At 40.0% G+C, this 24,344-nt stretch overlaps 1 protein-coding gene across 13 annotated transcripts in view; it reads left to right on the forward strand.

The window, feature by feature from the left end:
• The window catches only part of LOC102688540 (RIMS-binding protein 2), a 95,771-nt gene that overhangs the window by 17,005 nt on the left and 54,422 nt on the right, over positions 1 to 24,344 (forward strand). Inside the window, exon 1 of one of the 13 annotated variants that reach the window (XM_069184584.1) lies at positions 3,142 to 4,447. The exons of the other annotated variants lie outside the window; for them this stretch is intronic. Coding sequence (XP_069040685.1) covers positions 4,193 to 4,447 — 255 coding nt within the window. The 5' untranslated portion in view covers positions 3,142 to 4,192. Of the gene's footprint in view, positions 1 to 3,141; positions 4,448 to 24,344 lie in introns of those variants that run through there. 13 annotated transcript variants of the gene reach the window in all.

The following is a 24,344-nucleotide window of genomic DNA, read 5'->3' on the forward strand; positions in this document are numbered from 1 at the left end:
TTGGGGTGATGAGTATCAGCAGCCTTTCTAGCTTTCCTATTGCTGCAATGTTTGCGAATTCATTAGCGCTCTTTCCCCTGGACTGAATGTCTGTGCAGGCTCTAGCACATGGATATGAGCAACACCAGTGGGCCAGAGTAAGCAAGTCTAAGCTCCTCTAGACCTGTAAGGGAATCAGTTGTGATGAATACGCTAAAGGACGACCAAATTGAGATGTCTTGCACAGGTGAGCGTACCTCAAGCCGCTAAGTGAAGAATGCAGTCTGCCACATGCTGTCTGCTAGATCAGCCAGCAGATGTTCTACAGCCGCGCAGCCCAGCAGGTGCATAATGTTTTATAAATGCCACAGTGTTTAATATCAGGGGCTAACAGTCTTTAAATGTGCACAACGCCACTTTTTGGACTTCAAAAGACATGGGGGGAAAAAAAAGCAGTTTAGAAGCTTATTCCTTGAAATTTACTCTGTGCTCATCTTTGACATTACCCACTTGAATGTGCTTCATGCTGTGCTGCTATTGAGTAAGCATTAATATTTTCTATTCTGTGTCTTGAGAAAAGTTTCTAAGCTTCACCATTTTTGCTCAATGGATACTGTGCATTTTAAAAATACTGCGTCTGATTAGCGCTGTGCTGCAGATGCTGGAGGTGTCTAACAAATCAGGATGTCACTAGCAGGAATAGAAGTAATCAGACTTCATTTTTCTCAATAAGCAAATCCTGTGCTGCTGACACAGTGCATTAGCCATTTCAGATTGACACCACAGTATGCATTCAAAATACGACAGCGCTGGCTCCCTGCCTTGGCATGATAAGGTCGTAATCGCATAAACATGAGTCTGGCACATTTTAAAGGCTCCTGAATGAAGGTTGTTAAAAGGCATCAGCTAAAGCCATTCAGAAAGACCACCCTGTAGAGTGTAGGATGCTATGCTATTCCATAGGGTTATATATTCGCACTCTGATGGTTAATTTGATACCAGGTTCACGTGGACAACAACAGTATCTGAGCAGGAATCAGGTTGTTCAGAACTGGTCTAACAAGCCTAGGTTTGCATTGTGTGAAAATGCATGACCTCCCTCAGTCTTGTGGAAGTAGGCAGTTCTTCACAAGCATGCCTGTACAGTATGTGAAGACTTAGGGGCTTTTATTAAGAAGCAATCTGCAGCCTTATGACCGTAAAATTAAATGAGCAAGGATGCCAAGATGTCCGCAGATTGCCTGCTTGAAAATACCAATAGAGAAAGGACAACCTGTGTGGAATTTCAATTTCTGTGCTGACTGAGTATAGCACAGCAGCTTGTTGCACACTGGTAGCAATGACCAGCATGCACAAACAAGCAGTCAAACTGATTTCATTTTGTAGTGAATCAAAGCAAAGGATGTTTAAGTACTTGAGCCTGCAGCTTGCTTAACTATGAAGAATCTAAACCATATCGGCAGATCAGACTTTTGCTTTAATAGCAGTCTCACGCACAGCGCAGCTGATAGGCGAGTAAATGGAGTGGTGTTCCCTAGATGTCCAAAAAAATAAGAGGCTACAAATGAAATGAGCCTGTTCTGGCTTATTTCTGACTCCAAGAATCTGATTCAGCCTGACAGTGTACTCTTGTGTAAACACCTGGTGATTCGTAGGATGTGGCTAAAGTTTGGGTATCCTTGCCTGGGGTTACTGGTTTTCTGTACATCAGGTAGGGTCCTAAACTCTAGCCAGCTGCCATGGAAACCTCAAGACCAATGACGTAATCATTTAAGAGGATTGCCAATCCACATTTACTGTCTCCAGGGCCCACAGTGCTAAAAATCATAACTGTAAAGGCGCTACAAATACACAAAGATAACATCAGTTTCTCAGAATGAGTATTTTATTTTTCATGCAACTGTTATCTTAGTTGCAGAATGAATGGTTTCTAAAATACATGCATCTGCTTTCAGGGGGCTTGTGTGGTAGGAAGTATTAATGCATTTCTACAAAATGTGGGGTTCTGTGATTAGGATGCAAGGTTTCCATTCTCAGAGAGAAAAACACAGAAATGCCTCTGGCCCCAAAAAACGAAAGAAAGCACTTTAATCACGTTAATAGTGCCATACAGGTTTTTTTGTGCATTAAAGGTGTCAAGGTTGTGCAGTAACTCCAAATTAAGGAACTTGTCTAGAATGTACTGTAGGCAGTGGACCTCAAGATGTTGTGAACTTTAGCTTCGATAGCTAATCAATTGAAATGGGAAGTGGAATTAACTAATCCAGATAGAGCCATTTAATTTATAATTTTATAATCTTGTGAGCCAGGTGCACGCTTTATTTGACCAGGGGAATTGCCAATGGGAAGTCTTCATTATTTTGAGTTTAATATTTTTCCTCTCAAAAGCTGCAATTAATCATAATCTCACTATGCAAGCACATTTCTTCTAAGGCATGTTTTACATGCTTTTAGTAGCCAGATGCTTGATCGGGTGATATATTGCTGTGATTCCATTGTTCTGCTATTGTTTTTTAAACTCAAAAGGGGGAAGACTGAAACATGCTAACATCAGTTGCGTCTTAATGAATATGCAAAGTATAGTATGTTTATGCAGGAGTGTCTTTGGAAACTGTGGCATCACAACACCTGTCCAGATTCTTATTTCCTGTCAGAGGCTCTGTTTAGCACTATTTCTTGGCCCCTGTGTTCCCATGACTAAATTGCTCATTTAGCTAGGCAGTGTCAGTTCAGCCTGGGAATTGTTTGAGAACATAGGCTATATGTGTGTACTTTGTGCTTAACTGGATGCATGACCCTCGCTTCTGCATAAATATCTCTTGAACATGTTTGCAGAGACGCAGTCATATGTGCCTATTTACATATGATGTGCATAGACAGCATGCATGTGTGCGTGTGGGCACGATGCACTGGCACGCACACACGATATCCAAGTCTGCGCCTCACAACTGATGACTGCAGACCCCAGTATTGCAGTGAGTTTCCACTTAAGTCAATCAATAGAGAGCAAACACACCATTCCAGCATCATTGCCATGGAAACGAGCACTCACTGCAGTGAGATTGGTCAGTTCCCCCGAGCTGCTTTGATCTGATAGGTGGACGGAATCACCCCCCCCTTCTCTTCTCCCCCATGCTAATGTTGATATCTCTAAAACTGAGATGAGGCTGCTGGGGAACAGTTCATTGAAGTCCTCAGTGTCAGCATTCGCCACTGCGGGTAGATATCTGTGGAGGAGTCTCGAGAAAGCAGAGGGGCACCACGCTTTAGGAAGCGGATGTGCATGGCTGGACTAACACCTGGGGCCTGCAGCTGCAACACAGGATCCGTGGGCAGAGAGTGACGGGGAGCTACAGTATCTGAGGAAGCCAGGGTGCGCTCTCCCTCCCTCATGCACTAACGAATGCCACAGAGACGCTGCTCGGTCACAGGAGCTGGCAGCAGGCTAATGCAAGAGAAGGAGCCAGTGCTTTTGGGAATAAATGACTTTCAATTCTTGTGCTGGGGCTAAACAGCATTGACAGAGGTTTTGCACCACTGATTCTCAGAAGCTACTGTACCTTTCAAAACCGAAAAGGGGGAAAGGCACATTCTTGTGCCAGAAATATACGGAGCAATCTCTGAAAGAGGACGACGTCTTGGTGCTGTCATAAAATGTTTTAAGATGGCACAACGATTTGATTTAGAAGTTCTTATGCATGCAGCTTAATGCATGATACTTAGACACAGACATCTTCTCTTTGTGTGTCAGAACCTTATTTTTTATTTATGAGGAGGTACAAGCGCGGACGTCTCTGTTTTGTTTTGTTCTTGGGAGTTTTTATTTTTTAAAGCAATATTTAATGCACCTGTGGTTCACAGGAGCTATTTGTCTTAAATGGACTTGTACATCACTGTGCATCAGTTCCTGATTGTGGTGCTGAAGTCTGGCTCAAAGACCAATGAACTTGTTTGGCTCTTTGCTCAACAAAGGTAATTGCAAGGCTTATCAGTAACTGATCCATTAGATCTCGTTGCTCACTGTTGGACACTTAAAGACTGCGGGCTTAGTGCTGATTCCTTGGGGGTTTCTGAGTCTGTGAGTACAATCAGGACAGGGCTCCTTTTGAAGTTTCGTGTTGCGCATCTCATCTCTTTAATTCCCTCGACAAAGCGATTCTCGCTCAAATGCGATCTGTGGGCTGCATTGATCCCGGTCAGCAGTGACAGAGTGATGTACGATCTGTGTGTGAGGAAGGAGCAATTTGCGGCAGACGGAGCGATGGAGAGCCAAACGGAGATGGAAGCATTGGTACCACAACGGGATAAGCCGGAGGAAATGAGTGCCAAAGACCGGGATGCCTCCCTTATCAAGCCTGCCGGGACAGGAGGCACTAACATCGCTGCCCTCCGAGCCTCCATACTGGGGAAACGGCACCACTCTCTCTACGAGGGGCTCAATGGCTGTGAGGTGGGAGGTTTTGGGAAGGTAAGAGGTTTCGTCATTACTGCTCTTCTTTGCTCGAGTGTTGCGCATCATTCAGGCAGCGCAGATAACTCCATTTCTGAATTCTATAGCTCTTAACTTTGATCATGCATACGCCTGTGGTAAAAAGTAGCATTTGTTGCATTTTGTAATGCTTCTCAGTACTGGTATATGCAATTAGAAGTGCCTAAAATGTATGTAAATCACAACACGGTGGCTCTGTATTATAAACTGAAGGGGAACAATTCCTGTGCATGTTGCTTCCAGAAAGTAAAAAAATAAATAAAAACACGTCAAAAAAATAGGAGCAGACCAGGAACAAATTCTTATTACATGAGCGTTGATAATGAACAATATTGCATCATACGTTATTTAAAGAGGGTAACGTTAAGTGTGGAAAGACTGAAGCAGCTGTCACAGATGTAGCAGAGATGCACAGATAGGCCTTAGCTAAATGTGGTAGTTTTCTGAAGCAATTTTCTTTTCGCTGCTCTTTATGAATGCTGGATCTTAAGGCAGAATACAAGCATCTGAGGATTTTTCAAGTTCTCTTTTCCTCATATAGTCTTCCTCATCTAATCGGATAACCAGTGTTGCCAGACTTGTCAAACTGAGCTATTTATTTTTTAAAGAAGGACCCAGCTTGTGTCTAGTACAGTACCTTCTCTGTTATACTGCCTTGCAGCACTGGGGCCAGGGGTTCAGTTCCTGGGGTGCTGTCTGCGTGGAGTTTTCATGGTCTCCCCTGTTTGCATGTGTTTCTTCAGGGTGCTCAGGTTTCCTCCCACATTCCAAAGTCATACTGGTAGGTTACCTGGCTTCTGGGACCACTGGCCCTCATGTGAGAGCATGAGTGTCTGTCTGTGTGCCCTGTACATCCAGGGTGTATCCTGTCTTGTGCCCGTTGCTTGCCCGGATAAGCTCCATTGTGGATGAAGTGGTTAGGAAAGGGATAGAAAATCTGACATTTTACGGTGGTCGTCATATTTCAGTTTCAAGAAACAGGTGTTTAAAAACATACCCTGTGTGACAGCTGCTTTTAATATAAAATTAGTTTAAGATGCTGCATATTGTATACACTAACTGTAGTCTAATGTAAAACCAGCTACAGTACAGGTTTATTTGAATCTTGAATGTTATGTTGGCATGTTATGATTTTATTTTTCCTTTTAAGCTTTATCTAATGAATGGTAGCAGCTCTAGTTGTGCTGGTTACTAATTGCTGGGTAAGATTACCTTAACCCACACTGTAGCTACTAACCCTGAAGCTTAATTTGTTTTAAACTATTTCTTACAATATAGAACTCTTGTGAACATCTGAGCCACAGATGAACTGTTTAATGCAGCTTCCCAAGGTTTTTAAATTTGAAATTGTTTAATTTTGTCTTTAAGCAAAATATTGATGCCCTTATAATGGGCATCTTAGAATAGTTTTCTGCTATTCTGGATTCCTATTGACATAAGTATACCCTAAAATGTTCTAATCTTTAATGTAAAAAGTCTTTTAGACATTCAAATATGCTACAGTGTATATGTTAAGGATGATTCAGGAGCAGATTTATCTATACAAGTCAGTTTGCAACATGTAGTAAAATGTCCCATCACCTCTAAACTGAAAAGATAAATTTTAATAGTAAGCCTACTATGATTTTCTTTAAAAAATGTGTGCTGGTTCTCGGAGCACTTTTCAGGCATCATCTGTGAAACATGGTTTCTGGTTAAGAAAAAGGGAGAGTTCCAGTGGGCCCCTTGCTGTTCGCTCTGTGCTGATCGGTGTCTGAGGAACCAGAATGTCTGCCTCAGTGACTGCAGCTTGGCAGCACAGAGCTGACCTGCCTGTGACCCCTCCCAGCCCTACCATATTGAACTTGGACACATCTCATCAAACACCTATATAGAGCAGCCACACTGCATCCAACTCATCATCGTGAATGAACATTTTCTATTTGTACTGGGCAGCTGGTGATAGTAATGTGCTTGCTGGGTTCTGCATTTAAATGCCGGACCGTGCACTGAACCTTTGAGATCCTGTATTTAAGAGTGAGGTTTCAGTGAAGATTAGACTTATGTTTTCTATTGTTTTTTCTTAGAAGTGTGCTTAATGATAAGTCTGTGACCTGGCAAATACTGTGTGTAGTTGTGAGCCATTTTTAGAAATAAAATGGGAAAGTCTTTTTAGTGCATTTATTTAGTAGATTTCTTGTACAATTGGACAAATGGTTATTTTAGGTTACATGTTTTGAACAACCACCTTGTGCTCAACCCAAACTCTTCTGTTGATAACAGGAAGGTTTTGTAAAGAACAAAAATGTTGTACATAATGTCTAGAAGGAAATTTGAAAAACGAGTTGTTTGCAGCACAATTTTGTATTTATTGCTCATTTTAGCTGTTCTAATGCTCTTTTACATGCAGGGCATTAAGCTGTGAATTTGAGCATCTCCAAATAAGCGCATTTAAATGATGCATAAACAATTATTTTTTCGGATCAGGAGCTGTGCTGTCTGCCCAGTGGGGAGAAGAGCAGAAATTATTTATTTTTTGCAGAGTGCAGGCAACAACCCGTATTTTATTGTCATCCCCGTTTTAAGCTTTAATGAGCTATCATGTTGGCCAGTGCCTGTACTGTTTTTTAATAAACTGCATGCCACAGTCGTCCCCTGGCCTGTCGGATACATTATTCATGCCCATGTAAATTATGATTAAGGATGGCACTCAGACAATGGTGCTCACCTATTCCCTATGCACAAGACAACTGTAAATTGAACGCCACAGAGAGAGACCCACCAGCCTCCTTCGTGACTTATTGCTGGCATATGATGTGCTGTAAATACCAGCTGCTTTTCACATAAAATGAAAACTTTCATTTGGATTTGAATGCACAAAGGGTCGCCCTGTGAAGCTGAACCAGTGTGCTGTTTATCTGCTTCATAGCCAGAGTGTGAGTTTTCTTGCTGCTCAGTAAAAAGAAACCAGATTTTGCGCTATGAGCTGAGGCCTAAATGGACAAAATCACATTTTACAGATGTGCTTGTGGAAGTGACAAGAAAAAGTGAACACCTTCTATCCCTGTCCCTAGGCTTCTGGTCTTGGAGTAGACTGATAGGAGTCCTTCCATGCATCATGTGAATGTGCTTCCATTGTTTGCTGTATCCTGATTGGTCACAATACAGATATTGTCTAATTAGTTCTTCTTACAGCTACCATCTCGTCTTTCACTTGTGAACCTTATCTTTGCACGCGCTGCACTGATCAAAAGGCTTGAATCCGTCTGATTGAGCACTAGGGCTCTCTGGGATAAAGCGCCCCCTATTCCCATTCACTGGATTAGTCACATTAGACCTGGGTGGCTCTGAGCACAGCTTGGCACGGACTGAGGATTTATCCTTGGAGTTCTCGCCTTCGCTGTTCTGAACTCCACCTAATGACAGTCATTATAAAACGTCTATCGCAGTAGCAGTTGATCTTGTAGTGGTTTATTCAAATCAAAAATCAAGTTCTGTTGCAAAGTATAAAGAGGCAATAGCATCAGAAGGGTTTTAGCATGCGCCCTTTTTTTTTTTTTACATACAAATGAATTTCATTAAGCTGTTTTAGAATAAAGGTGTCATCTTTTTCTGCTGTTGTGGCCTTTGCCAGGTAAATGGTTCCAAGTTTGTCCAGTTACTGTACATGCTGAACTTGGCTAAGCCACTGCTCCACAACAGTGCGAATCAGGTGCTGGTGATGGAAGCAGGAGGCAGAGGAAAAGTGCAACAGCTTTGGGCCCTGTTTCCCCTGAACAGGGTCAAACTCTTCAAGCCAATGTTTGAGCAACTTTAATTGCATCAGGCAGTTAACTGTAGTTTTCAATGGTTGTTATACACAGGTGGAAAAATGCATTGATTAGTATTTAGCAGGTCGTTACAAAGAACAGTTTCAGTGGTGTTATTGATATTGATTAATTTGATGCCTATGCTTTTCCCTTTAATCCAGCCGTTAAACCCCTTGAGCCTTTTTTCATAACTGGTGATAAACATGTATCGGCACAAAGTGGTGCACCATACACAGAGGCCTTGCAAGGTATTGAGCGCCCTAGAAAATGATTTACTTCAAATACTGCTTCATCTTGTACCCATTTTTACTAATACAGCCCTTCACACCTTCTTATTTCTGATGACTTAGCTAATTTCTGAGATCAATGAAGTGCATTATAATAAATATCTGATTTCATGTGCAAATGTAGCATCGGGATATAATGGGAAATAATTGCAGCAGAGAGTAAAAGATGTCTGTTACGGTTTTCAAGTTGACACAGTTTGGACTTGATAGAGCTGCTTCCTCTCATTGAAAAACTGCAGTGCTGGATGGGTGGAGGAATAGTCTGGACTGCAGGTCTGTACTGTCCCACTTTCCAAGGTTAGGGGAAGAATTTCTGCCTTCACAGTAGTCGAGAAGGAGCCTGGCTGCGTCACAGAGGATATGTTCCCTAGATAGTGTGCAGTTTTTTAAAAACTTAGGCAAGCAATTAGTGCCTGAATACAACTGATTCCCTGCACTGAAATGTAATGTGGCCCGCAGAACAGGACAATAATCCTTTGTGTATTATTTACAAGAAAATACGAGTTTTTGTCAGACTTTCATCTGGACGTTTACTCAATCCAGAACTTGAGTAAACGTCCAAAGGCAAGATGTTTTCACAGTAATTGAAGTTGCATTTTTTAATTTGTTACATTGAATTAGTTCTCCAGCCTTTGCTTTTTTCTCTCCCCTTGTGAAATGTGAAGGACTCTCTAGATGAGGCGGTGAAGTGTGAAAACCATGGATTAAACGGACAATCCATCTCCTGCCTTTGTAGGCCCTTCAAGAGAAAGTCACAATTTACATCTGTGCACGCAGAAGCACTCAACTGTCAAATTACAGTGTTATCCCTCTAAAGCAGGACTGAAAGCTTAAAGATTCAAGGAATTCAAAACTTACTGGAATATTTTGACTATATCAAATGATCAGGAAAACTGCTTGCTTGTCGTTCTCTGAATTGATTGTGTGCTGTTTCTAACTGCTTCTGATATTGGTCAGAAAAGACAATTTTTCACTCTAAGATGCTGAAAACTTAAGAGATGCTTCACGAAATTTTAAGCTGCTGTAATTTGAACCCTTGGTGATCCCATATTCTAGAGTCAGTCAGTCAGTGAACACGTAGATCTTGTTAAAACTGTAGCATGAATAAGATAAAGGAGGTTTAATCACCAGAGAATAGAACGAGTGAACAGACGCATTTAAAATGATTTGGTTGTGCAGATGTTCCTGGAGAACTGCTTTCGTGTTACCATTAATGTGAAAATTACCTTCTAAACGGATAAATGATATTTTGATAAATGAAGACCCAGCTGTGGATGCACTTCAGTTCCAGACATTAGGCCTCATCTTTCCCGCCTTTACGAGAAGCGATGAGCATTGTACCAGGTTGCTTCTTTACTCCCAATTAAATACACATTGCAAATAATGGTCTTCTACATCCCATACACATGGGCGAATCACTGATGTGGCATTGGTAAAAATCCCCCATCTGCTGGAAAAGCCCATCAACAGATACAGCAGCGCCTTTTGGCTTCTCACCCAGTACAAAACAGTTTTCATTGTGTTCTCTTCAGGCTTCGTAATGAAGAGATCTCAGAAGCTGATCGGGGATTATTGCAGCACCATGTTGGCAAAGATAAGCCCACTGCCCAGGTCTTAGAATCTAAAATCTGTAAGAAAACTCATTGTGGGTCTGCCTCTCTGAGCGATATGCATTGATCAGCTTTTGCTTCTTGTTTTTTCATTTATTAAGACAGTCCAGCTATTAGCTGAGTGTTATTTAAAACATTTGCAGTGTTGCTCTTCAGTCAACTCCCCCCACCCCCACACACACACCTTTTTAAATTCAGTTAACCTTCCTTTGGAGTTGTTGCATGAAATATATTGATAGTGATTCCTTGGATGTTATTTCTTTTTTAATTATAATGAATCGGAAAGCATCAGTAAAAACTACGTCAGTCAAGTCTGGCTAGCTTGCTTTAAAAGGAATGTTTGATTGAGGTCACAAATACAGTGGAAAAAATCATTTCTAATTTAATTGGTAGTACTGATTTAAAATGGAGGCATTTGAAAATGGGAAGCATAGAGCAGTTTTATTTTTGTTAATGTCCCTGATAGTTTGTTTTTAATTAATCTTATTGCACTTTGTGCCAAACAAATATTTGGTTATATATGGATGATTTTTCATTTGTTATAGGCTTTAAAAAAATCCTGTAGCAAAATAAAAATGGATTTATCAGGTTGTGGAATGAGAGAATAGACCACATTATGTTTTCATTAAATTGTTGAGCCCTGAAAATGTTGAACTTGCATTTTTCTTTTTCCAAGACGTGAGTGTTTCTGATGGTTCTCAACATTTATTTCCATTTTCGCAAGGAGAGAAGTGTGAGGAGAAAAAAAATCTAAAAACCAAATGGAAATAGGAATTGTAACTGTAGGGCTTTAAAGAGAAAATGTAAGGGGAATAAAACGTCCATTCAAAAACTTTGAACATAATGCTGAATAGGAATAAAAAATTAAATAACTATGAATGAAATAAGTGGTGGTGGCCTGACTGAGCAGTAGGATTGTCACACGTGCCAAGATTTATTCTTGTAAAAACACTGGATTTACAGTGTTGTAATAGAACTCAAAGCAGTGGATCTGGCCTGTATGAAGAATGACGGTCATTCAGCTTTTTCATGCCTGAACGGGCATTGCAGAATGTGGCAGAGCGCAGTCCGTTTTCTATTTCACGTCTATAGTGTCTTCAGCCCACAGACGTGCTGATTCCAGACAGAAGGTCTTCATCTCAGCTTTGTGTTACAATGCAGAGCGGTTTGGGCTCTGCGTCCTGCTGTTGGCCAAGTCAATCTGTTGAATTCTGGAGGAGAGAGATGTTCAATATCTGCGCTCAAGCTGGACAGACTGTGTTTAGGGTACACAATGTTCGTTAAAAGCAGCAAGCGTTTAACAAAGCTGTGAAAAGAACAATGGTGATGTGAGAGGGCCTATAATTATTAAGGGAAAGAGATGCACAGTACTGTATTTAGTCACTTTATCAGAGAACCTTCTAAACTGGTTCTCGTTTCAGAAATGAACATGGGCAATACATTAATGATATAAGGCAAAAGAAATGGAGTCTGTTAATATTTTGTACTGCAACATTTTGTTATAGAAACTCACTATAGAGCATCTTCCATCATTTTCTTTTGTTTGGCGAAAGGCTGTTGGGTAACATGATGTACAGTACTAGAATGCCAGTTTGGTAATATACAGGGAATTTGCCACTTTTGTAACAGTAATGCAAGCATGCACTGAAAGAATGTTCACATTAAGTACATTTAAACAGGTTCTTAATATCCCTTCTATGGTACGTAGTTCTCTTTGATTTTGTTTCATTTGGTTCCTAGTCAGAAGGTGTTCATTGCTTCCAACTTAATTTGGACTCCCTGCAGAGCCCCAATAGCTATTGTTTTGGCCCGGTGGCGTTCCCTTAATAACAGGCCCACAATCTTCCCTGAGGGAATGCAGACTCAAAAGGCTATCAGCTGTGCAATCAATTTCTCCCCAAACATGTCTAGCCACAGAAACGCTGCAAATTGATAATGGGTCAGATAGCAGAAATGCACAGAGTTTCCAGTCTTCATAAACCTCACTGTCCTTATATGACCTGTGTGCAGTGGCATAGTCTTGCATGAATTGTACTTGTTGGGGAAACGTTTGGACATAAAGGTTTTTTAGGATTGGCAAAGCAAGTGACCTTTTCCTTTTGTCATTTCCATTTCCCATCGCTGCAGGGTTATAACCTCAGGTGCTCAGCAGTTACACGGTTATGTGGAGGCCTGGCGACAGATTCCCAAGACTCACTTTTTTTGTGCGGGTAGCCTGCTGATCTTTAGAAATCGAAAGAGTACGGCGCCTTAATTTCAAAATTTCTGTTTAGCTCCCCCTCCCTTTCTCTGATTTCAGTCGACCTTCGTGTCCTTTGTCTGCAAGCTGTTTCACACTTACACTAGCACCGCAGTCAGGGCTGCCAGAGCCGCACGCACAACTGAAGCAACACAAAAGGAACACAGGAGCCACTCGCTGCCGTGTTTAAGACAACCATGTTTTTCAGAACTGATGTAATTCGGAAAAACAAATCCATTATTAACACCGCATTAGTCAGACTTAAGATGATATTAAAAACATTGCCACACTTTGTCAGCAGATCTGCGTTCAGTACGGATGGAGATCTGCTCATGTCTCCCCTGTGCCGTTTTCCTTTATCTTGCTGCTTTGTTTGTGATTTTGTGCTTCTATTAACTGCAGCTTAGTAAGGGACAACAAGGTACTTTTTTGAGGTAGTAGAATTCAGAATTGTTTATGTGATGTGTGGGCCAGTTAATATTTGCCTTTCGGCATCTTTAATGTGGGCTAGTTTTTCTTTAGAGTCCATTCGTTGCTCACTATAGAAGAAAACATGTAAACAGTCTTATCTTCCTAGGAAAAAAGTAAGTTGCTTTGCATTAGTTAAAGTTTGATCACTCCAAAAGCAAAAAGGTTAAACACAAATGGATATAGATTTTTTTTACTAATCCTAATAGAGATGTGTAGCTTTTTTGAAAACAGGTATTTCATTGATTTGTTCCTGTGGCGTTCAAGGTTTGCTGGCTTCAGTGAGCTTATCATCAGTGACAAGGCGCAGAAGTGAGCTGTAAGAGAACAGGCCATTCTCCTGCAGAGGCGAAGGGTAGTCCAATGATTAAGACATAGTGACTGTACATATATTGTATGTCACAAATTCTTGATGGCAAATTTCACTCTAAGATATTGTAGATTTCTGATTTTTTTTTATTGTCTTTGTGACAAGCGTTGTCAGAAAAACAACAGCTGAGAGAGAATGTGTGTACAGAAAAATTATAAAGGGATCCTTTAATATAAATAATAGATTCCCAGTAAAGACAGAGTAGTTCTTCCCTAAAATAGAATGGATTTGCAATGACAAAGGATTAGCTGGTGAATACAGAAATAGTGTTGTACCTTTTCTTAGTATTGCAAAGGTCTTAGTCATATTGTTCATATTGTACTTAGTGCCGTAACTTGTTCATACATACATGTGTGCTTGACCCTCCTGACTGTTAAAGCTAATCTGTCGTTGTTGAATCCATTATTATTGTTTCATTGATTCAGAGAGAGGAAGAAAAATCCTTTTGGGTAATACTCTGTCTGGAATGGCCAATCTCTCTGAAGAACCTGGCAGCTTGCTTGCCCTGTGCAATTGTGCCAGAAGAAAGCTGGTCATAAATGTAGACGCAAAAAAAACAATTGCACCTAACTTTGATTTCTCCGTCGTTCGTGAACTTAACCAGGTAGTCAATCTTGCACATGTGAGAGGCATTGGAGACTGATTTCAGATTTTAACATTTTCAGTTGTTGTGAAAGATCCGTCTGTTAAGAGCAGATGTCGAAGCGTATGGAAACGCATTACGTCCAACAAAATGCTTTGTTTCGCAAACACGGCATTGCAAGTGTGTGTCACTAGAGGCATGGAGGCTATAAATCCCTCCTATTCTCATTCCACCTCTTCCCCCATCATCTTTCAGTTCCGCCCCAGGACAGTGCAGCTGTTAGCGTTCAATTCAGTGGCGTACCCCTTGCGGTGCCCAGGATTATGGAGCAGGAGTATGTGCTTTCTGTTGTCCCACATCACCATGCCTGCCAGATTAGACCTCCAGGGGAGAGCCCATCAGTCCGGTGTTGTTGTTTGTACCACAGCAGACCTCTGTATTGGCCCTGCACCCAGCTGGCACAGTCAGCGTGCTGTCCCAGCCTCGCTTTGCATTCATGCAGGACAGACCCACTCATCACGCCTTCTCTCATCATTTTCAAAAGGTCGCGTGTGCCAGTGGCATGACAGTCACAGGACTCACAGCTCTCCTCCTTAATGCGTGTCTTCAGGGTTTCCCCGTGCTGAGCTCCAGCAAGGTCATCAGCCCTTCACGGTGTGAAGACTTGCCATCACAATCCCATACAAATTGATTGTTATATCAGGACTCAAAGACACTTCGCATCTTTTTTGCACATTGTTGTCCCTTAAGATAGATAGATAAGACTTTATTGAACCCGTAGGGAAATTGATGTGTTACAGCAGTCCAGCCCAAGACCAGCAAAAAATTATTTTTTGTCACTGCTGCATTTAAATTAAAGGGTTAAATGCAGCAGTGCTCTGCAGACAAAAGGTTAGAACTTGATCATTCCGTTCCGCGGTTGGGTATTGTGCATTTAGAAACCATATTTGGCATTTTTTATGGTTTTATTGTCATATTTTGATGTCCTTTGGTACTGATTATAATTCCAGATTTTAATAGCAGATTTGGAGTCACTTGCTGTTTCTTGAGAATATACACTATTAGCAGCACTCTTTAAATTAGTAAAGTTTTCATTTTAATAAGAAATTATCCTTGAGATGAACACCAAATGTCCTGCTATCCAGGGTGAGCTTTCCAGAGTTAATGAGAGTTGTTGGGCTCTCTTTTTCTCCCTCTGGGACTGCAGGGTAGTTTTCATTAGCCCAGTTAGAACAGTTCCTTTAACTTAATCACGTCACTGTTCTCTGGGCCTAGAGAGGGAGCCGCGGGTCCCTCTACAATTAATATTTAAACGCAGAAAATCCGTAATTTCTTATTGAGGGCTGCCCTTTCTGCCATTGCTGTGACATTTAAATTAACTCCCTATGCTCAGTGGAAGATGGATTTTGTTTTAATCCGATAAAAATGAACTGGGAATTGTCACATTGTTCAATCTGGACCAGGAAATACCATGCAGGGTAAAATTATGTGAATTATTAAGTCTTTATGCATTTCAATGGACTTTGTCATTTAGATACAGTTTAAAACTTCAGTTCATTGAGAGAGGTAAGATTAGTAAAAAAAATACTGAATTTATAGACTCAAAGGATGTCCCATTTTTTCAATGACAAACTGTAAAAGCTGTGTCATAAAGATTGCTTTCAAATAAAATAGCACAGTAGGCTTCCCAAATCAGGTATCAGGTATTTTGTTTGTTTTCATTGGGTTTGCTAATTTGTTTTAATAATAAGTGCATTAACCTGTGTTTTTATTGAAGCACCAGCTTTGCGTCGGAGCTGGGTATATTAAGAAGGCAGAAAACGTAGGACTTCACAGGGTTTATGTGCATTTTAATTAAAAAGACCCAGACAGAAATTTACATACACTGCCAAACAAAGAACTCCATGAAGAAAAAATCAACAAAGGCACCCGCTTCGTTATATAATATTTCAGCTTGTTCAGAAACAGTGTCTACATAATTACTGCATCAATCGGGTGCTGCGTTTAATGTTGATCATTCCTGCAAAAAAATTCTTCTGGCTGCATTGTCATGAGTTGTGATGGGGGAAAAAAAATGTTTTACTGCATCAATGTAGAAGCTGAAATTGTAAAAGAGGCCTTATGTGGATTTAGGAGTTCGGAAAACATAGAGGAGGAGTTCATCTTCTGCAGCTTGTCTTGAAAGTTATTAGGATAGAAATCTCTGTTAGTGCAGGTATGAAGCAAGTTCAAGATCAGTGTCGGATTTAAAAATGAGCTGCTATTTACTGCATCAATAAGAAATGTATTGTATCCAGTTCTGTCCCATGCACTTTAAAATCTTTATTTGAATTTGCCAGTACTGTTATTTGTCTACGGAGCAATTCGTTTTAGTGAGCTTATGCGAGAGGCCCAGTAATTGAGAGGTCTAATCCGTTAAAGCTGGTGATTTATACTTTCCTGAAGTGTGTGCCTAAGTATTACCATCAACAGAAGGAGTTACTGCAGTATTAGAAAATTTATAGGGCATCTGTCACATTACAGTCTTAATTTAAACCAAGATTGTTTTTTAGCGTTGTACTTTAATACCCAGGGTTTCTTTTTTCCATTTGGGAGTTATTTTTTAAAAAGTAATAGTAAACTTGCTACTGTGACATCTTATGGATCCAATATATACATATGTGATGCCAATATCCGTATATTAAAAATGGCACAGTATTCCATGCTCAGATCATGTTAAATAATGTCATCCGTGCTGTCACTGGGTTCAACTGTGATGTTTTTAGACGCTCGTTTTGAGGACTTGCTGAAATCCACTTCAGGGGTTAAGATGGTGCTGAAATTTTCAGGCCAATGAAACCCTCTTGGGAGGGTCTATGAGAAATGATCACTTAATGTGTGCCACTCTTCCAGTGACATTGATCAATGGGGCATACAGTATGTTCTTAGAAGATTCATTAAGAAACAAGTCTGCTAAGTCTCAGACAGATGACAAATACAGTGAAGCAATTGGTGAATTTGCTTCAACAAAGGTATACTATAAATTTGTAGTGTATCGTGTTTATGGAATACATTACTATACATTAGTCTTTGATGAGTAATGTCAGTGTTTCATACTGTGACAAGTGTCCTACACTCACTAATTTTGTGAGATTTCAAAATCTCATCTTCAGTGATAGGAATTGAAACCTACTGTTTTCTTTCAGCCTGTGTTGAGCTATCCTCAGTGGTGACTGCAAGCTAATTATAGGCAATTGTCTTGTATGGCATCATTTACTCTATCTCAACCTTGATTAATTGTTAGAGTAGCAAAAACACTGATTACCTTGAGATGTCAAACAGTTCTGGTACATTCTCACCTCTGCACTGAAGCAAGGCTGAGGAGCTCTGTCAGTTTTAGCTGAAAGCTGGTCACATTTTATTAATGCACATCAACAGCAGGGGTTACTGCAGGATTAGGAAATTTATAGGGCATCTGTCACATTATAGTGTGAGGCTTCCGGGGATATACAGGTATACCTGTATTCAGAACTGTTTCAAGACCAGGCAGACCAGCAAATTTGTACTAGGTAGGTGTACTGGGACTGATAAACCATTAAATTTGGGAAAAGAAATGGTTCCCTGCATCAGCCTAGATAGTGGCCCAACCCATGAATTAAAAAACCCCTTCAAAAATCTTTTATGAACCCTGTGCCAATCAAGTTGAATTGAACCTTCAACAAATGACAAAATGCATCTTGTAACACTAGCTGCTGCTCATCCAAATCTTCCAACTAACTCCAGATTTGGTACTGTAGGTATCATTCTAGTTTCTTCTTAATTTCTTACTGTTAAAGCGGAATTTCATCTCCCTCTTGCCATGCTCACTATTTTTTATAAATTGTCCAAAGAATGAATTTCTAAAGCCACTGTACTTAAGTTTCTTCCAACTGGCTAAAACACCCGGTATGTTAATTTAAAATTTATTTTTTTTAAAAGAGCATTTTGCAAAATTTAAGTCTAGGCTATTTTTCTCCAGGAAAAACATAAGCAAAAAGAATCCTGGAGTGCAGCTAAACAATGTAGAAACGTGAAATTAATACAGTGTGTTGAAGTATTTGTGCTCATTAGGGGAACATTCCTTGGCTTGTCCTTGATTGACAGGCTTTCTTGCATGTCTTTCTGCTGCAGGGCTACCAGGGCATGTTTCCCTATTCATGACTTATTCACCACACTCCCTGCAGACTGCACTACAACACCTATAGTGCTGAAAGTGCCAAGCGTGACAGATCCAGGCTCCTCTGACTTTCTCTTCTGGTCTTTTAAGTCTCTTACAGCCAAGACTCCTGCTTAGCGCTGATGTGTCACTTTATGTATTTAGTTCATTTTTTCTTTCATCCAGTCTTTATACAAGTATTTTCCTTGTTAAACCTCTTTCCTTTCCACTTGAAACGAGAGGTTTAAATTTGAGTTTTTTTCTGACCAAAGATATGTTTTTTTTTAGTTTACCACTGCAAGTTTTTTTTTCTTCTTGAACCTCATCAGCATGCGTTTGAAGACTTGCATAAAAGCATAAAAGCAGATCTTGACTTCCTTGCAAATCTCAAAACAGGATTATACCTCTGTAATCTGTTGCAAAACGAAAAGAGCAAGCATAGGGTGTTTTGCAGGAACACTACTGTGATCTGGTTTCACCTTAAGCAGAATAAATTTATCCATTTTTAAAGGGCCTGCTGTTCTAATTCTTACACCTCATTAGAGACCTTTCCATGTTAAATATAATGTATCTATTCACTGTACACTCTCCGGTGATATCAAGGGCATATTAAGTAGGAACTGTAATTTCAATACACAAAAAGCTATGAGCAGCAGTTGGTGGGGTCAGCTTTATGCCACAGTGGTTTCCTAACTGTGCAGAGATGTGTAGGGCAATGTCAAGGCCGTCATATTTAATTTAGCACCTGCTAGGGTCTGGAGATCTCTACTAAGGTAAATGTCTAACTAATCATCATGGATAATGTCATTTTAAAGTAATATCTTTTCTTCCTCCCTGTAGGATTTGCTAGGGTTTAAAGTGCAGTTCAGAGTTCATAATACTGTTGTGCATTAGACCGATGTTGAAGTAAAACACATTAAGCCATAGTATTCTGTCACCTCAGCTTTCAATATTTGAAACTTTCATCCATGGTTTCTTGCATAAGGTAATGTAGAAGATATGACTTAATATTTGTTTAGCTTGTTTATGGATTTAGCATGCTCTATGCCCTGGTGGCAGTCAGGCCTTTTCCCAGTAGGCTGTGAATATGTCAAGAAATCAGATGAGTGAGTTTCTTGTAGAAAGTTTCCATTTTTGTTAAAAGTAGCGGTCCTCTGTAAGGACCAAATCTGAAACTCAGTTTAAATAGAGTAGAGTTTGAAACAGCTCAATCCACAGGAATAGATCTGGTCTGTTGGCTGTTTTAAGACTGATACTGTTTTCTCAAATTTTGTGGACTGTTTTATTCAAGTTTTCCACAGCAATGTAATGAATTCAGTACTGTAAGTAAATGTGCCAGTTATTCTGAGGAGAGAATAGCAATAATAGGCTATAGTTAAAGCCTTCAGCCCTGGTCCTGGAGAGCCCCAGTCCAGTTAGTCCTGAAGATCACCCGTTTCTAAAGACAGGCAACATTTGTAAGACAGTTATGAATCAATCAAGGAAGTTATCAGTTTGAACCAAGAAAGTACTGACACACAAGTTCTTGAATTGTAGTCCTAAATGACATCTAAGTTACTCAACAGATCACCCGTTTAATTGATCGCAGAGAAACAGTTCTGTATCTTTCAAAATCAGTGATCCAATGGTGACCTACAAAACATGCTAGATGAGGTGACTCCAGAATGAGGCTGCAAGTGATAAATTTAATAATATTAAACTCTACAAAATCACAAGGAAATATCCATTATAACCAAGGTTAAGAAAATATTGCTGGTTTTTGATTTGCTTGCAGAAGTCTAGGTGTGGAAAGTACAGTATGGCCACAATGAGGGCATGTTCTGGGGATTCTTTGTCTTAGTCTGCCCCAGCCCCCTCATCTGTCAGTGTCAGCCAGGCTGTGGCGATAAGTCAGTGATGAATGTGAAATGAAATGGAAAGTGGCGTTTAAGAGGACCACTTCCTGGTTAATGGATTGAGTGTGAGACTTGTGATTTATGATGACTCCAGAACTGCAGTCAGTTTGTTCATTGACCCTGAATTTGATCATTAGGATTTCTATCCCCAATTTTGGAACTCCCCACCGTCTTGAACTTGGATTTGGACCGCTGTGCTGTCCCAGGGTTTTTCTTAATCTCTCCAAGTGCACGGCTGTAGGTTGCCAGGTACAGCAAATAACCTCTGACCTTCCTGCGGCTGGAATTTTCATCATGAGGAAGGACGAACCTTGTCTTCTAACGAGTATTGCTTCTAATGAGTGTTGTCAATGTGTAATCCCAAGATCCTTTTGGACCTTCTCTATACTGGACATTTATAAAGCACAGCTGGTTGATATCCTTTCTTAAAGTGTCTAATAAAATTATACTGCTACCCTCCAGGGGGCGGCACAGTGGTGAGAATTGTTGCCTCATAGCACTGGGGCCATGGGCTACATTCCAGACCTGGGGTGCCATCTGTGTTGGTTTATATTTTCTCTGCATTTGTGTGTGATTTCCTCCTGGTGCTCCAGTTACCTTCCACAGTTCTAAGACTAAGATAATCGTGGTTTATTTGGCTTCTGGGTTAATTGGCCCTGGTGTAAGTGTGTTTGAGTCTGAATGGCTGCCCTGCAGTAGACTGACGTCCAGACCAAGGCGTATCCCGCTGCTTCCTGGGATAGGTTCCAGCTCCCCCACAACCCTGAATTGGCTAAAGCAGTTAAAAATAGATGGTTGTTGTTGTCCACTTTAGCGCAGCAGCTGAAAGAACATCAAGGCTTATCTAGTGGAACAACTATATGCTGCACAGCATTGGTGACCCAGATTGTATCTGATGCGGATGCTCCAATATCAAATTTAAACTCTGTCTACTGTATCCCAAATTAGTCTATTAGATATTTTTAGGGTTGGCAAACTACTGAAAACTAATTGAAGCTCAAGAATATCGCTTTTGAGGCCACAAGTTGTGCAAAAGGATTAATCAAAAAGGTGATCAGAAGGCTGTTACCCTGAATAAGATCTTTGTTGAAAAAGATCAGGCTTTGACTGGAAGGGTAATGTACTGTAATTGTGGTCCTTAAAAATTGAGGTGATCCTCTCACTGATGTGTTGGAATACCATACAGACATCGATACCAGTGCAATGGGTACTTTCAGAGAAATCTGAAAATCATAGCAAATGGAAAGGTTTTAAATATCAATACGTGAGTGCAGAAGTCATGCATTTAACTTTAATCTTACATAAGAGGACAGGAAGATGAGAAATAAGTCAAATAGTTTTGTTGATAAAATATCATTGTTATGTGGGTGTTTGGTGTAAAATATTAATCTCACAAAAACTTTCAGAAACCTGCACTTCCTTGGAATTTTCGGTGTTAAAAACAGAAGCCCATCAACTATATAAAATTTAACTTTTATGCCTTTTTTCATGATTGTGCATGCACTTGAAGAAAGTTAACATGAAGCAGCATGCTATGGATTTTTGTTTTTACATATCAAAAGAGTTGAGATACTCTGTACTTGGATTCTGTTCTAAAAATCATAATCTAATTAATAGTTAATTCATAATCTGATTCTGAAGTCTGGACTGGGAAATATTTTCATTTTTGTGTTGTTGAATTAGCTTCCAGACTGATTCTAACCTTTATGGTTGAGAGGGGATTTGAAGAAAAAAGTTTAGGCTGTTTGGTGCTTTTTGCACCAACTAGCCATAAAAAGAAGTCACGTCTCACTATGAACCAGTCTGTTGTATGAATTCTTATTTAGCTACTCATCCACAATGTTGTCATTTATTTTTGAGCATTAAAAAACTGCCAGGCTCCACCCTACGTGCTGATTACAGAGTCCACCCCACAACTACAAACAGTCCTCAGCTGGTGGATGCCAAATCTTTGCAGTGGCCTTTTTTTAAACTTGACTGTTTTAAGAAAACTGCTGAGATTGCCAAACAGCATGCTAGCTATACAACATATATCTAGGTCAGAGAAAATAATTTTGGTTTGAGGCTATTTCGGTCTCTCAAAAGCAGCATAGAGTAATTTACTAATAGCAGTACTCCTTGAACAGATGATCATCAATGAGTGTGTGAAGTCATTCATCAAGCCTTGTCAGATGGTCTAAAAATAATAGAGAAAGACAAGGAACATTTCGTTTTGGTAACGTGTATTCTGTGCTATAACCACAATGGTCTGATGAAATCACGTTTAGTAGGAAAAGGTTTGATGTTCAATCTGAGTTCATTTTACATGTTGAGACATTTGACCTGAGAAAGAGGGGTATTAGAAGATGATGCTAGTAAGGGTAATGAAGTGAACATAAAAGACTGACTTGCATTCAATTTAGTGTCATGTTACTGTAACTGTAAATCAAATTAAATCAAATTCATTATTTAGTGAGTTGCTTTCTTCCACTTATCTGTCTAACTCTGGTCAGCTGGGATCACACCTGCAAATTGCAGTCAATCTTAAGAGACCAGCATTCAATGGATCAGATTGTTGCAATTAGTAAGTGGAAAGTTGCTCATGATCTTAATTTAAGTTTTTGGGGTGTTGAGATCTCAGACAAAGACTAGTGATCTACAACCCAGTATGTTTATTGGAAAGAAAAGTAGGCTATGGATCTGTTAGGCAAGTAACTTGTTCAGATAAGGGCATTCTAATAGATAAAGGTCTGTTTCAAATTGTTTGCAAAATGACCTGCTGTTGGTGTGATCTCTTGTTAAATGGTCTTCAAAATCCAAGAGAAAATAACCGGGACTGAAGTATTTAAAAAAAACCATGAAACTGAAGCATTGATCTCAACATTTATTCCCATTTGCTCACCTGATTCTCGAGATATATTTCATTTGCTTTTCATACATAAAATGCATATGTTTGGACAAGACAACCAACAGTTTCCTCAATTACACAATTGTTCTGCAATTGTTATGAGTTCATCATTCCTAACATTCACTGCAAGCCTATTAAGTAGCTTTGTGATTAAAAAGTCATTCCCTACGGCCCATAATGTTTTGCACCCCTGTTTGTAATAAATGTATCAATATGTTTTTAAAAAATGGCCATGCACAGGACTGTAATATTTTTAAAAATATAATTTCTTTTGCCATAATTTTCTTCTGCTCAGTTCTCTTCACAAAATGCATGACCACCTTTTCTAGTGATTTAGTTTCAGGAGCAATGCGTAGCGAAATCACAAATGCTGTTTTATCTCATTTTCTGCACTGACAATCCAATTTCTGGAACCAAAAACCCAGTGAAAGCTTATTCATTTATTAAAATCTCTTTGAAGCTTCAGGGAAAATCCCCAAATGTGTAGCTCTGCACAAACAAAACAAAATTTCCTCACCAAGCCTCCCCACCAAAGACTGCTCGCTGTTACTCAATTTGCATATCAAAATTAAAGTGATTTTTATCTTGAACCTGTGGGATGAGTGACAAAAAAGAAGTCAAAGCAATAATCTAGAATTTCGGGAGAATAAAAAACACCGATACTAGCACATGGGAAATTAGTCATTGTCATGCAGATCCATTCTAAGTAAAAGGAATGAAGAATTTAGGAAGATGCTGGGAAAATTCCTACAATGGAATCTGCAGAGACTAATGCTTTTGCTAATTTAAATTCCCATATAACTAGTAACCTTAATGATAACACAGACAGCTCACTATATGTTATCTTCTTTGTCTTCTGTGGCACATAATGGTGTTAATACCTCAGTTATACTGCTAGCAGGCCTGTTTTATTCAATGGAACTGTGTCCCTCTTACAACTACTCATTTATCATACATTTTCAGACGAGCATTGTGCTGCTGTCCATCAACGCTGCTTCAGAAATGGAAATTAATAATTTCTTAAACTTACATAGCACTTTTCTGGACCTACACTCAAAGCGCTTTACAAGTAATGGGGTCTCCCCTCCATCACCACCAATGTGTAGCCCCCACCTGGATGATGCGACGGCAGCCGTAGTGCGCCAGTATGCTCACCACACATCAGCTCTCAGTGGAGGGGAGAGCAGAGTGAAGCCGATTCATAGATGGGGATAATAAGGAGGCCATGATTGTTATAGGCTGGGGGTAACACCCCTACTCTTTTTGAGAAACACCCTGGGATCTTTAATGACCAGAGAGACGGGACCTTTGTTTTAAGTACACTGTTTTAAGTCACTTTACTGGGACATTAGGACCCACACAGACTGCAGGGCGAGTGCCCCCTGCTGGCTCCACTAACCAACTTTTCCAGCAGCAGCCTTAGCCGTCCTGGGATGTCTCCCATCCAAGTTGTGTGGCAAGTGTCAAAATGTTTGCCCGTTTGAAACATTGAATTTTAATCGATTCGTGCAATCGGCACATGTTGTCTAGCGAGGTGTTAATGTCATATTTTCTGTTGTAATTAAAAATTATTTG

The sequence above is a fragment of the Lepisosteus oculatus genome, chromosome 26, assembly GCF_040954835.1.
Source record: "Lepisosteus oculatus isolate fLepOcu1 chromosome 26, fLepOcu1.hap2, whole genome shotgun sequence".
NCBI lineage: Eukaryota > Metazoa > Chordata > Actinopteri > Semionotiformes > Lepisosteidae > Lepisosteus > Lepisosteus oculatus.